Source organism: Blennius ocellaris (genome assembly GCF_963422515.1).
Source record: "Blennius ocellaris genome assembly, chromosome: 18".
NCBI lineage: Eukaryota > Metazoa > Chordata > Actinopteri > Blenniiformes > Blenniidae > Blennius > Blennius ocellaris.
Window position 1 is genome coordinate 9,696,919 of NC_137667.1, and position 13,159 is coordinate 9,710,077.

General features: G+C 40.7%; 1 protein-coding gene across 1 annotated transcript; it reads left to right on the forward strand.

The window, feature by feature from the left end:
- The first annotated feature begins 2,269 nt into the window (after window positions 1-2,269).
- On the forward strand, window positions 2,270-8,989 carry prep (prolyl endopeptidase). The gene is made up of 14 exons (XM_080514543.1): window positions 2,270-2,440; window positions 2,732-2,806; window positions 3,223-3,356; window positions 3,515-3,645; window positions 3,851-4,060; window positions 4,275-4,396; window positions 4,514-4,619; window positions 4,737-4,928; window positions 5,037-5,234; window positions 5,763-5,866; window positions 6,925-7,156; window positions 7,246-7,377; window positions 7,478-7,634; window positions 8,060-8,989. The coding sequence occupies exons 1-14, from the start codon at window positions 2,303-2,305 to the stop codon at window positions 8,352-8,354; spliced, it is 2,226 nt and encodes a 741-aa protein (XP_080370669.1). The 5' UTR covers window positions 2,270-2,302; the 3' UTR covers window positions 8,355-8,989.
- The last annotated feature ends 4,170 nt before the right edge of the window (window positions 8,990-13,159 follow it).

Sequence of the window (13,159 nt, forward strand, 5' to 3'; positions counted from 1 at the left end):
TCCTCCACCTGTACACCGTTTCTCTCACTTTTTTTTTTTTTTTACACTTTCATGCATTCACCCAAGATATTGTGTCTGGGCCTGGCCCCGCAGCGTGACAGCCCTGACACACTTCGGGTCAAAATCTAAAAGTATCAACACTTGCGCATCTCGCTGAAGACATCTGACTGTCTGATCAGCGGCGGTATCCAAACAATGTGTTTCCTCTTGGACGGAAACACTGCTGTGTAATTAAACCTGTCTCGGGGCTCTTATCTGCATACCTGTCGAATGACATGCGGTCAAACTGTGGCGTCACAGAGGAGAGGAACAACATTTACAACAAGTGACAAGATCCCTTCAACAACAAAACATTCCAAAAATATACACGGCCGTAGGAAACGTGAACAATTACGTTCAGATGTGTGCTGATAAACTGAAGCAAAGAAGTAAAGTTGAAATCCCAATTTTTTGCTGGAAAGAACTCCCAACTTATCATCATATTTCATTTTGATCCATTGTGTCCCACCTTCAGGAGCCTGAACCGATCAGTCATTGTGTAAGAGAAGGTGCCAGAGATAATAATGGTCAAATCACCTCTGATTGATTAAGGCGGGAGGGGAAGAGGAGGAGGATGAGCAAAAAGAATAAAAGAGTTGACCTCGCTCCTGTGCTGTCAGATAGATAAGGCCAGTGATTGAGATTCCCAGTGGACTCAGATAACATTTAACTTGAGATGTAACATCGCTCTTAACTCTGCAGAATATTTTCTATGAGTAAAAAAAAAAGATCCATTATACTCTGCTAGTCCTTAATACTGGTCATATTCCCATTTAAATAAGTCCAAATAGATTTGAATGATTGAATGTCTCTGCATCAATGGGGTTGAAAGATAATAGATTATTATAGCCTCTAGTTAATAAACGTGTAAAGTAGCACCCTCTCATCACATGAAATTGAAGTTAAAATGAAACTTAATGGAAAAGAAAAAGTGAAACAAATTGAAATCTAAAATGTAATAAATATAAAGTATTGAATTAAAATATGGCAAAATAAAATAGTGCTTCACGTTTCATGAGATGCGCTTGAGAAAGAAAACACCAAAAAGAACTACAATAATAACAAATTGGTATTTTGGAGCTGTATTCCCCCTGGTGGTGTATCGGGTTGAGTCTTGATCCAAGGTTTTTACAAATATCTTTGGACCAGAGACTGGTGCTTTCTGAACATGGTGGAAATCTGTCAGAAAACATACACAAACAGAAGTTTATGTTATGGGAAAAACATAGAATTTTCTCTCAAAGTTGAAAAGGAACACTTTCACAGGAGTTTGACCAAATGGACTGAGTATGTAAAAATGATTAGAACTGACTTTATTTCCTAGTATTTGTGCTCTGTGTGACTCTACCTTCTAGTCCAGACCTGTTGGGCATAATGAGACCTGGCCACCATTTATGGCTCTTCTGCTCTGCATGAACTGATCTGCCACGAGGAAATCCTGAATCAAATGAAAATTACTCTATTTGAGACATACATTATCAGCAAGTTACTATCTTTGTTTATTACATTTATTATTCATTATTACATTTTTGGCTGTGTCTAGAAGCTTATAGCAGAGCTAGCAGATGTTACCTCCCAAATGTGAAAAAGATGAGGAATGTAATGAATATAATGAGGAAATATAGTTTGTATTTACTTATACCAAAAGAAAGATAATCATGATTTCTAAACAAAGACTGGGGAAGACTCTGAGAAAAAGTGATGCAGAGCAACATAAAAAAAAATTGCATTCTACTAGAAGACAATTGTTATTGAGCAAAACTGAAGTCCGCTTATGTCTTGACCTTCAATAGCAGTGTATATTTGTCATGTGGCCCGATGGGAATTTTTTTTGCCCACCCCTGCTCTAGTCTATGAGATCGTTTGAGGAGCTGTTCTGTTCTATTTTGATGTTCTTAACTTATACAATTTGTCATTAAAAGAAAATCATGTGATGGCAAAATGGACAAAATCAGCTGGATATTTTATAACCATGGTTCCCTATGTCCTTTAATGGTTGTATGTGTTGTATGTGAAAAAGAGTGTTAAAAATATTACTTGAATTTTATAACATTTGCAGCTTGAACTGCAAAATACTTTTTTATGGGGCGATGAAATAACTACTACTTCAAATACACCGTGTTGTATCCTCGGGTGTCTTCTCATGCCTGTCCCACAGGGGGCGGTGTGACATTCAACGAGGACCCCGACAGCAGCGGTTCACCCTCTTTTTTGTGAGCAGCTCCTTCCTCTCCGGCTCTTTCATTCTCGGAGCTTCACATTGATGATTTACAGGATTCACAGACTCTTCTCAAAGTCGCTGCTTCGCTCCTTCACTCAACTTCACTCGCTGCGCAGTTCACGAAAGCTGACTTCCAGAATGTCCTTCCAGTACCCGCACGCGTTCCGCGACGAGGCGGTTGTAAGTGAGCCTGCTAACTAGCCTAGCATGCTAATGACGCTTAATCATTCATTAAAACGGCCGTTTGCTTTGTTAGCTCGCTCGTTAGCTTAGCCGCATCTAACAGTCCAGGCTGACTATGTTGACAAATGAATTAAGTAATCAAGTTTTTAATCTTATCTAGCGTTTCCGGTGCTGTGTGGTGAGCTGTGTAGCCCAGATTTGAATTTGGCAGCTATTGAGGTGGAGTGTGTTTTACTGCTGCCACACCTTGGAGCCGCATCACATCTTAAATAACATTACTGTCTGCAGCTCGATGTCTATCACGGCAACAAGGTGCCGGATCCCTACAGCTGGCTGGAGGATCCGGACAGCGAAAAGACACAGGTAAGCCTTAGCATTGTTTTCATTAGGATACCCTGACTCTGTTGCCTCGTACTTTGGGTTTTATTGTGAGGTTGTGCATATTCATATCTCCATATTAAGTTTATGTTAACATTTTGAATCAGAATTCGACGCTTCGCTGTCCGTACTGCAGAAACTGTCCACTTGCACCACTTGTACTCTGGGATCACGCTTGTTCCTGCTGTTGAAGGCTAACCTCATTGATATAAGAGACAATTTCAGAAAACCTATATTGCTCTGTGCTCTTGATGTTGATGAGTAAAATCTGCAGTCTCCGCTGAAGTGGGTTTTATTGTTCACAAGTATAACTCAATGTATCTGCTTCCCAGGCAACTGATATCTACCACTGTATAAAATTACTGTGTTGGTCTCGTTTGTTTGTTTGTTTTTTCCACCAGGCCTTTGTTACTGCCCAGAACCAGCTAACGTTGCCATTTTTAGAGCGCTGCGAAGTGCGAGATCTCTTCAAGGAGCGTATGACCGAACTGTATGATTATCCGAAGTACAGCTGTCCGTTCAAGAGGGGAAGCAGGTGAGACATGCCGCCAAATCTGTTCAGGGAAGCTGGTTTTGATTTTCTGTCAATTACAAGTCCAGTTGTAGCCAACTAAAGGGTGAGGCTTTTGTGGCATTACCAACATACTGCCAGTATTGAATGTAGCCCTGTTTTTCCCTTCCTCGTTATTGCAGGTACTTTCACTTCTACAACACAGGCCTGCAGAACCAGAGTGTGATGTATGTGCAGGAGAGCCTGGATGCTGAGCCCACAGTCTTCTTAGATCCAAACACATTTTCTGATGATGGGACAGTAGCACTGCGGGGTACGTAATAACAGCGATGGCTTGTTTCACCTATGTGTTTCCCACTGTTTTTATTGAGTTTATTGTACTCCTTTTAAAAAAAATTTAAAATGTTTAAAAGAGTTTTATCTTTACAACCACATCTTATCTTAAAACACTCTCGGAGACAGATTTATAACATCAACCCCTCCTGTTAATTGGTCGATATTGACTGTATCACTTTAAGGCTATGCATTCTCTGAGGACGGGGAGTACCTGGCATATGGCACCAGTGCCAGTGGCTCCGACTGGGTGGAGATCCGCTTCCTGCGCGTGGAAGGTGCCGTGCCTTTGGAGGATCGCCTGGAGCGAGTCAAGTTCAGCTGCATGTCCTGGACTCATGATGGAAAGGGCCTTTTCTATAACTCTTATCCCGAACAGGAAGGCAAAAGTGATGGTAAGGCACTGTTGGACTGAAAAACCTGCAATGGTTTCCTGAGAAAGCAATCAAATGATTTTGTCAAATTTGGTTCTCAAGCTTGAATGTATGTTATTTAGGGATTCAATTCAGAGCTTTCCCAATTTACTTTGTCAATTCACTTCTTTACTTTGTCTCTTATAATAAAGCATTTTTAGCCAGGTTGACAGTAAACTTGTGTTGCTTCTTTCAGGGACTGAGACCTCCACCAACCTCTATCAGAAGTTGTATTTCCATGTTTTGGGGACGCCACAGTCTGAGGACATCCTGTGCGCCGAGTTTCCCGACCACCCCAAATGGATGAGTGGGGCTGAGGTATGCCTGAAGCATTTTCTTTCTTTTTTTTTGTTCCTGAAGTGGATAGTTATATCACAATGCATGCAGTGTCCTGATATTTCGTTCAGGATTTCTGAGTATGTGTGCATATTGCAGGTGTCGGATGATGGACGTTATGTGCTGCTGTCCATCAGAGAAGGCTGCGATCCTGTCAACAGGCTGTGGTATTGTGATCTCAAGATCACTCCTGGGGGCATTACAGGTATGATACCTATGTTTATGGATTACGTATGGGAACATTATGTTTCCTCTGGCAGCTTAAAAGCGGTTTTATTTATTTATATACTTTTGCATTTTGTGCTCTTTCACGTATTCCTAGGACTTTTGCCATGGGTGAAGTTAATCGACAACTTTGATGCGGAGTATGAATATGTGACCAACGAGGGCACCCTGTTCACTTTCAAGACGAATTTAGACGCCCCGCGTTACAGACTCATCAACATCGACTTTGCTTCCCCTGATCAGGGCAACTGGAAGGAGCTCATCCCTCAGCATGACAAGGATGTTATTGGTGAGCAGTTGTAGCAGTTTTGAATTATTGAGGTCGTTATTTTTACACTAAATACGAAAAATCACTTTCCTCACTCTTTCTGTTTTCTTTGTGGTGTTGTTCCCGCAGTGTTCGCCACCTGTACATTCTCCAGCTCTCTGTTTGTGTGCTTTCTTCATGACGTGAAGAATGTGTTGAAGATGTACCGTCTGAGCTCCGGAGAGGAGCTGAGGACTTTCAGTCTGGACGTCGGCTCCATTGTGGGCTTCACAGGGCGAAAACGGGACTCTGAGATCTTCTACTATTTCACCTCTTTCCTGTCCCCAGGTAACAAAACTTCAGCCTCTCGCTCCGGTTTTTCGTCTCCATGTATAAAAGATTATACGAATTTCTCGAGTCCATTAAATGCAGTTGAATCATTTACTTAAACACAAACGGTAGAATCCAACCTGACGTCACTGCCTGGTCTTCACAAATCTATCACTCAAAAGAGCACAGCGATATTTATAAGTTACCCTCAGAAATATTACAAATACTTTCTATAGGAACTACATCTGATGTTATACATGCATGCTAAGATGCATTTTTAATTTTATTTTGCTTAGATAATGAACTTAAACCATCAAATTCTAATTACATAAAGAAAACAACTTTATTTTACACTCATGCATCAGCTAAATATAGTCAAACTAGCTTTATAACTGGAAAGTTCCGTTTTTTTGACAATCAAATTATTTAAATACTCAGTAATAGGAATTAAAAAGAAAACATGGATGACTATTGGGAAAAGTCGGTTCTGTAAAGCCTGTAGAATTATGTATTAAATAAAATGCTTTCTGTCTCTCCTCCGCCCAGCCATCATCTACCATTGTGACCTAACAAAGGAGCCGCTGCAGCCCCACATCTTCAGAGAGGTCACCGTCAAGGGCTTCAACCCCTCCGACTACCAGACCACACAGGTAATTACACCTGAAGGTCAACTTCATTCTCCCTCGTGGTTGATTTTCTTTTTAATTTGTCTCGTGCCGTTGGTAGTAAACTTCAGACATGCGAGTAAGTAGTACTTGGGGGGGGTTTAACAGATTGGTCTCTTTGGGGCTTTTAGTGATGCTGACAGTGCAGATAAGCGGCGCCATTCACTTTCCCCAGTTAAATCTTTTGCCGGTGTTGAGATTTGAATCGGTGGTTTATTTGTATCTCAGGCTGGTTAATTGCTTGAAAAACTGAATTAAAATGAAAATTGAAAGTCTGAATTGGCAGAGCAAATAAGGGTTTATTGACCATGTTTGTTTATCAAGGACATTTAAATACAGCATGAGGTAAGCTACAGGACAGACGACCATCTTGGATGGGTCCTTGCTTTGCCTTCACTTCTATGGAGGAAAGAGGTTGAAAAAGCCTAATTTTTTTTAGATAGAAATGCATCTGTGTGTCTTCTGTTTGTAAGAATCCAAACTTCATGAACTTGAAAAGCCATGTCAGTAATGTAAACAGGTTCTGAAGCATTAATCACACAACAGAATTATAATGAAATTTGTTGTGAACCGTTTCAATAGTCAAGCTTTTATCATTATGTCTTCACCATTGCATCCCTGGTTTAACTTCTGATTTGGCTCTTTACAAATTGTTGTGCTTCAGTATTTGAATCTTCAACTGCCTAAATACTTTTAAGTGGCTACAATAGGTTATGTATTAAAGCCAAATCCTAATGTTTTCTTAATTATCTTGATACCACAAGTAACTCAGTCATGAGAAAAAAAACTATGGGATGTGTATGACACCAGAAAATTCTTCTCTGTGTGGAAATATCGACATACTTAAAGTCAAATATCTATTACTTTCCCAAAGTCCAAACTGCTTTTATGTTTGTTAGTACCCTAAAACTAAAATTTTTCAGATTTTATGTCCTACAGCCACACAAACTCTTAATTACCTAAGCTTATGTAAATTTTATTCATCTTGAGCTCTTTATAATAGATTTTATTTCCCTCGTTGTTCGTTGTTCCCTTTTTCTCAGATCTTCTATCCCTCCAAAGACGGCACCCAGATCCCCATGTTTGTTGTTCACAAGAAGGGCATCAAGCTGGACGGCTCCCACCCTGGTTTTCTGTACGGCTACGGGGGCTTCAACATCTCCATCACGCCGAGCTACAGCGTCTCCAGACTCATCTTCGTGCGGCACCTGGGCGGAGTTCTGGCGGTGGCCAACATCAGGGGAGGGGGCGAGTACGGCGAGACCTGGCACAAAGGTGGGAGGCGTCAAACACAATTCATGACCCGAAACACGCAAACACACACACATCAGCTCTGTTTTAACCCTCTCCATTCTGCTGTTCAGCCGGCATGCTGGCCAACAAGCAGAACTGCTTCACAGACTTCCAGTGTGCGGCGGAGTATCTCGTCAAAGAGGGATACACTTCTCCCTCCAAACTCACTATAAACGGAGGCTCCAACGGCGGCCTGCTTGTCGGTACGTAAACGACAACAACAGCAAATCAGACTGCGGGTTTTCAGTTTCCGCGGGTGAGTTGCAGTCTTGTGCCGTGTCTGACCGTGTGCTCCTCGCCCAGCCGCCTGCGTGAACCAGCGGCCCGAGCTGTTCGGCTGTGCCGTCGCTCAAGTGGGCGTCATGGACATGCTGAAGTTCCACAAGTTCACCATCGGACACGCCTGGACCACCGACTTCGGCTGCTCGGAGGACGAGGAGCAGTTGGAGTGGCTCATCAAGTGGGTGGTTTTTTTGTGACTCAGCGATTTCTAGATTTTGATGAGTGCTTCGCATCTCGATCTCTTCTGTCAAACACGGGGTTTGTTTACCTTCAGCAGCTGACTGAAAACAATCGGCACAGGTCTGTGGTATTTAGTAATGAAGAACAACACAGGGGAAGGAATCTTTCTTTGTTCAGTTACTTGAAAGATATGAAGTGCAAGATTATTTAATGGAATTGTCCAATGTGTACAATTTGACTCAGTCTTATAATTACTCAACAAGTATGATTATAACCTTTTTGGAGCTCATGTTTATTCCAACCGGGATCTGAATGTGGCGACACTATGGCTTCATTTGATTGTTTAGAACTATCAGACCAAAGAAGCCCGCTGACTCTTGTCCTACGAAGAAGAGTTTGTTTCTGACTCCTCCTCTTCGACAGATACTCCCCCCTCCATAACATCCGCATCCCAGAAGGCAACGGGGTTCAGTACCCGGCGGTCCTCCTGCTGACGGGGGACCACGACGACCGCGTCGTGCCTCTCCACTCCCTCAAATACATCGCCACCCTGCAGCACATCGTGGGCCGCAGCTCCAAGCAGACGAATCCCCTCTTCATCCTGGTGGACACGAAGTCGGGGCACGGCGCCGGGAAGCCCACCAGCAAGGTCATCCAGGAAGTGGCCGACACCTACGCCTTCATCGCCCGCTGTCTCAACATCTCCTGGGTCAAATAGGGCGCGGTGTTGAGGACGGTGGCTTCTTCTGTTCTCTTCTCCACACAGATCATCTTTAAAATGCAGCTCATCCCAGCTGGTGACATTTTCTTCACAACACCAACACTTAACAAGAGAGCGGTTTAAAACTTGTAACTTACATGGCCATTTTTCCCGTCTTTGTTTTGTAACGCACTCCGCTGTTTTGTCATCTCAGTGCAGCGAGCCTGTGACTTGATCTCGCAGCACTCGGCTCACTTGCTGTCGGCCTTGTTTGTAGTTCAGTGTAAAGGCAGGGACTGCAATGAATGAAGGGAGTAAACGAGAAATCAGCCGTTGAATTCATGAGGTGAAAATGGTTTATTTAGGGGGGGGGGGGATTGTGTGTCCAAGGATTTCCAGCTCAATGGATCTTATTTATTTCTTGTTCGTGCAGGTTGTTGGCTGGAGGTCACGTACAATTCTCACACTACTACAGTATTATGGACACGTCCACCGCATGTGGACAGTGTTGCAGGAGAAACTTGCAAAAAATAATGTTTAGTGTGTGTGAGAGTGACTGTGTGTATACGTTGGTCCCAATGTTATTTTCAGACGGAAAATTTCTACCTCTTGACTTGTTCTGATAGTTTACCTTTCGAAAGGGAGATAAACGTAATGCCACAATTACAATAAACAACTTTTTAAACAGTGACTTTGTTTCTCTGTTTGCTCACAGCCATAAAAAAAATGTCCCCATCATTGCTGTAAACCTTTTCTCTTCCGATTCTAAAAGATGTAACGAAAGAATAAAATGTCTCTCCATTGAAAGTATCTTCACAAACACTGGATTCCTCTTGCAGCCTTCGAAGCCCAACGTTATTCAATATTCAACTGGTGCAATAAGGCAAAACTTCAATAATGTGAGAAGCTGAAAGAAGAAACTGATTGTCATGCTGAACACAAATACTGTAAGTAATTCATGTATTCTCTTAATGTGGATGCATTTAATGGCACACCTTGGTTGTTTAGTTTCACATATGTTGTGTGCAGAACTGAAATGCTGAGGTAAATGTCCATTTATTCATGGGTATTTTTCCTATTGTGAAGAAAGTGACCTTGGTAACAGCAAGGTGTGATATAACTATATACTCAATTGGTTGGCAAACAAAAATGAATATAAAGTGAATGAGTATCCAGTTTTCTTATATATTCAAAAAAAAAGAAGAAGACAGGCCAGAGGATTTTGACCTTTTGGAGTGAGGAGAGTCTACAAGTGAAAAACCACACAATTTGATTTTGCTTTTATTAACGTGTTTGATTTACACAAAGCGCTTTAACGATTTACTGCATCTGCTGTTTCTGTTTTGTCCACCAGGGGGCAGTAGCGCGGACAATGGATCAACACGTGCAGAGCAGGAGCAGAAATGAGGGTGGTCTGACACAGGGCCCCATGTGGATTACTTAACATACAGGTTTCATGTTCAGGAACTTCTCTGATGCCCCCCCGTGTGTGTGTGCGTGTGTGTGTGTGCGTGTGTGTGTGTGCGTGTGTGCGTGTGTGTGTGTGCGTGTGTGTGTGTGTGTGTGTGTGTGTGTGTGTGTGTGTGTGTGTGTGTGTGTGTGTGTGTGTGTGTGTGTGTGTGTGTGGTTGTGTGTGTGTGTGTGTGTGTGTGTGGTTGTGTGTGTGTGGTTGTGTGTTTTCTAAAGAAAAATGCAGCAGAGCAGTGAACTCTTACAAGGTCTTTTCTTGAATTCAACATCATCTTGATCAGATTTTCTACTTGCTAACTTCTCTCCAGTAAATCAGTTACTTAACAAAGATAAGGTAAATGTGGAGTTTCAAAGAATCATTACCATAAAAGAATAATTATATAAAATGTATAACCTCGACTTTTATTCAATTTAATTTTTCCTACTAAAGATCAGAATGAATTAATAGAGTTTCCACCTACACTTTCGAGTTTATGTAAGAGTTTTCATTAAACATTGGCATTCTCTAATATATGTATATATATATATATATATATATATATATATAGTATAAAAGATGTATTTTATATCCAATCAAACTTTTACATGAATTAAGGTAACTGTAAAAATGCAGGCCTGAACAGTGAGCAAATCCAAATGGATTGAAAATTGAGCAGACATTATTGATGGTATATATGAGATGTTCATTCGATTATCATACATTAAATCAATGATATATCCTTCAAATCACCTCCAGTTACTGAAGTCTTTCACTTGGAGACACATTTTTGACACTGTAGGCTTCATTTGTACTCATTTTGGAGAATACATACCTCTAAGTTAGGGAAACTTGAAAGTAAGTCTTGAACAAAATACTAGAAGGAAATGTTAGAATTAAGAAAAATAAATTCAATCCATGACAAAGTGACAACTCCCATAATTAAAACATTGCAACCATTCAACTATACAAAGTAGAAAGGATAGATGTGCATAAATGTCTCTTTGATACATTTGAATAATGTTTCTTCTCAATCCTTATTCATTTGATGAAAATCAAAGTTTTGAAAACTTTTTTTTTTTTTTTAACTTCACCCTTTGACTTATGTTGCAAATTATTATTTGAATCAATAGAATACAACTGTTTTAGGACGTGCCAATCAGAATGAAAAACATTTGAGGTGAAAAAAGTATCCAACAAATAAGTGAACTTTGTCAGTTTTATCCTTCAGAAAAGATTTGATAACCTAAAACTGAAAATTGTCACTCATACCATGAGCAGAAAGTTACAAAAGTAAAAAAAAAAAATCTTACTCATATCCTCAGTGACCAAATTGATTTCAAAGTATCTCAGTGAAAAAGTTAGGATTCACAAAATATTAATTTGATCGTTTTCAGTTTAAATAAATCTAGACACAGAGCTCTTGAAAAAGCCTAAACAACCAAAGAAATCTTTGCATTCCACCTATTCTAAATGTAATCATTGGTAAGGTGCAACATTTGTACTTTTTTTTGGATTGCTCACACTTTACAAAATATGTCATATAATGAGGGGAGTAAATAATTGTTTTACCTCTTCCTACTCCTTTTTGTTGCTGCAAATGTAAATTAAGTGGATTGAGATGATTCTTTTTGGTTTGTTTGTTTAATTCATTTAAATGTTTGTTTTTTCTGTTTCTCTTTTTTCTTAATGTATGTTCAAAATAAAGGTTCACAAAGATAAAGACATATAATATAGGAGACATAGTGACATATTTGATTCCCTCTATACAATAAAGCAGTGAGGGTGTGAAGACCGACCAAAAGAGGAGTTTTTCAGCACAATCAATCACCTTGAAGCCAATTTATATTAGCAGCCTGACGCATGGGCGTGTGCACGAACGCGCACACGCACAGAGGAGGATGTTGCTCCAGCAGGTGGCGCTTAACCTCCCTGCAAAACCCGCTCCTAAAATGTATCAGAGCGCGATTATTTTCATTTTCTCTGAGCTGGGGGAAAAAAAATAACACACCATAGTGCAAATTTATTAGATCCGTCGGAACAAGAATTGTCTCAGTTGTTCGAGAAAGTTTTAAAGGCGTGGAAATAGTTTCCCCACGCGCCTTTGGAGGGTCGGGCGGGTGGAGCGGGCCCTCGTCTCTGATTGGCCGACGCGTTTGAAGACGGTATAAAACATCCAATGGCGGCACACCTGTGACCTTATTGAAATGTTAATGCGCCGCTCAGCCTCTACTGTGGAACTATCTTATCCGGCGGAAGGATTGTAACGCAAAAATTCCCATCAACTTCACTCAACTGTGGATATTAAACCGATTCATGTCCATGTTTACTAACTTAAATACCAATCTGGATTAAATGTCATCCCTCTTATTTAGATTTGTTTTTATATTTTTTGTATATAAAAATGTACATAAAACGTGAATTCTTTATCTGCAAGTCTAAATGGAAAATTAATTTTTTTAGTACATAAAACATGAACTATCTATCTATCTATCTATCTATCTATCTATCTATCTATCTATCTATCTATCTATCTATCTATCTATCTATCTATCTATAGAGGCCACATGCAATATTTTGTCTGCTTTACTCTGAACAAACGTGTGAAGTTGGTGGATTTTCTATGAGCCAATAGGTGGCGCTAGTTAAGTCCCCTCCCTGTTCGGTTCTCTGGTGGTACCAGGTCCCGATCACTGATCTGTAACCATATGACTGGGGTCGCTCTGCGGGGCTTCAAGGCACAATGAGGGAAAAAACCGCAGATCTGATCTGTTCTAAAAGTTTGGTTTTAGTCTGTTGGAGGGAATAAATTAAGTTTTCATTTTAAATGCATCGCCTGAAGGCAGTAAAACATCCATTATCAGACTCAAAGAAACCCTAATTTTAATTCCGACTTTGGAGTGGCTGGATGAGTGCAGTGAGAGCAGGCTGGGTGGGGGATGTGAGGTATGGATCTTGATCAACAAGAGAAAGGTGGGGGAGGCCACAGATGCCACATGGTTTGAGGAGCAATGCAGAATCTCTTTAAATGGCGCATTTTCACATTTTCTTTAAGCAAGCTCAATGAGGAAGGAAATCTACTTGTCTTGCATCTAAAATGTTCACATTTCTCATTTTTTCTATTTTGCTAGGAGTTGGATTTATAGATTTCACCCAACCAGGATGACTCTCAACGCATCTGAGCTGTGTGAAAAGGGAAGTGAACTGAAACATGGAGTATTTTTGAAGAGGACCTGCGCTTCACACCAATCTGTCGCCTTACTGTTGCACATTTAAGACAAATCTGCCTTGACTGTCACGTTGCTGCAGCTTGTGTTACAGAGTCACTATAAAATATTCATCCATGGAAAATCTCGTTGATTCCAGTCGGTCACTT

Coding starts and splice junctions, on each gene's coding strand:
- prep (XM_080514543.1), top strand. CDS start 2,303: ATGATTTACAGGATTCACAGACTCTTCTCAAAGTCGCTGCTTCGCTCC. Junction 3,646..3,850: donor TGGGACAGTAGCACTGCGGG/GTACGTAATAAC, acceptor TATCACTTTAAG/GCTATGCATTCTCTGAGGAC. Junction 7,157..7,245: donor CGGCGAGACCTGGCACAAAG/GTGGGAGGCGTC, acceptor TCTGCTGTTCAG/CCGGCATGCTGGCCAACAAG.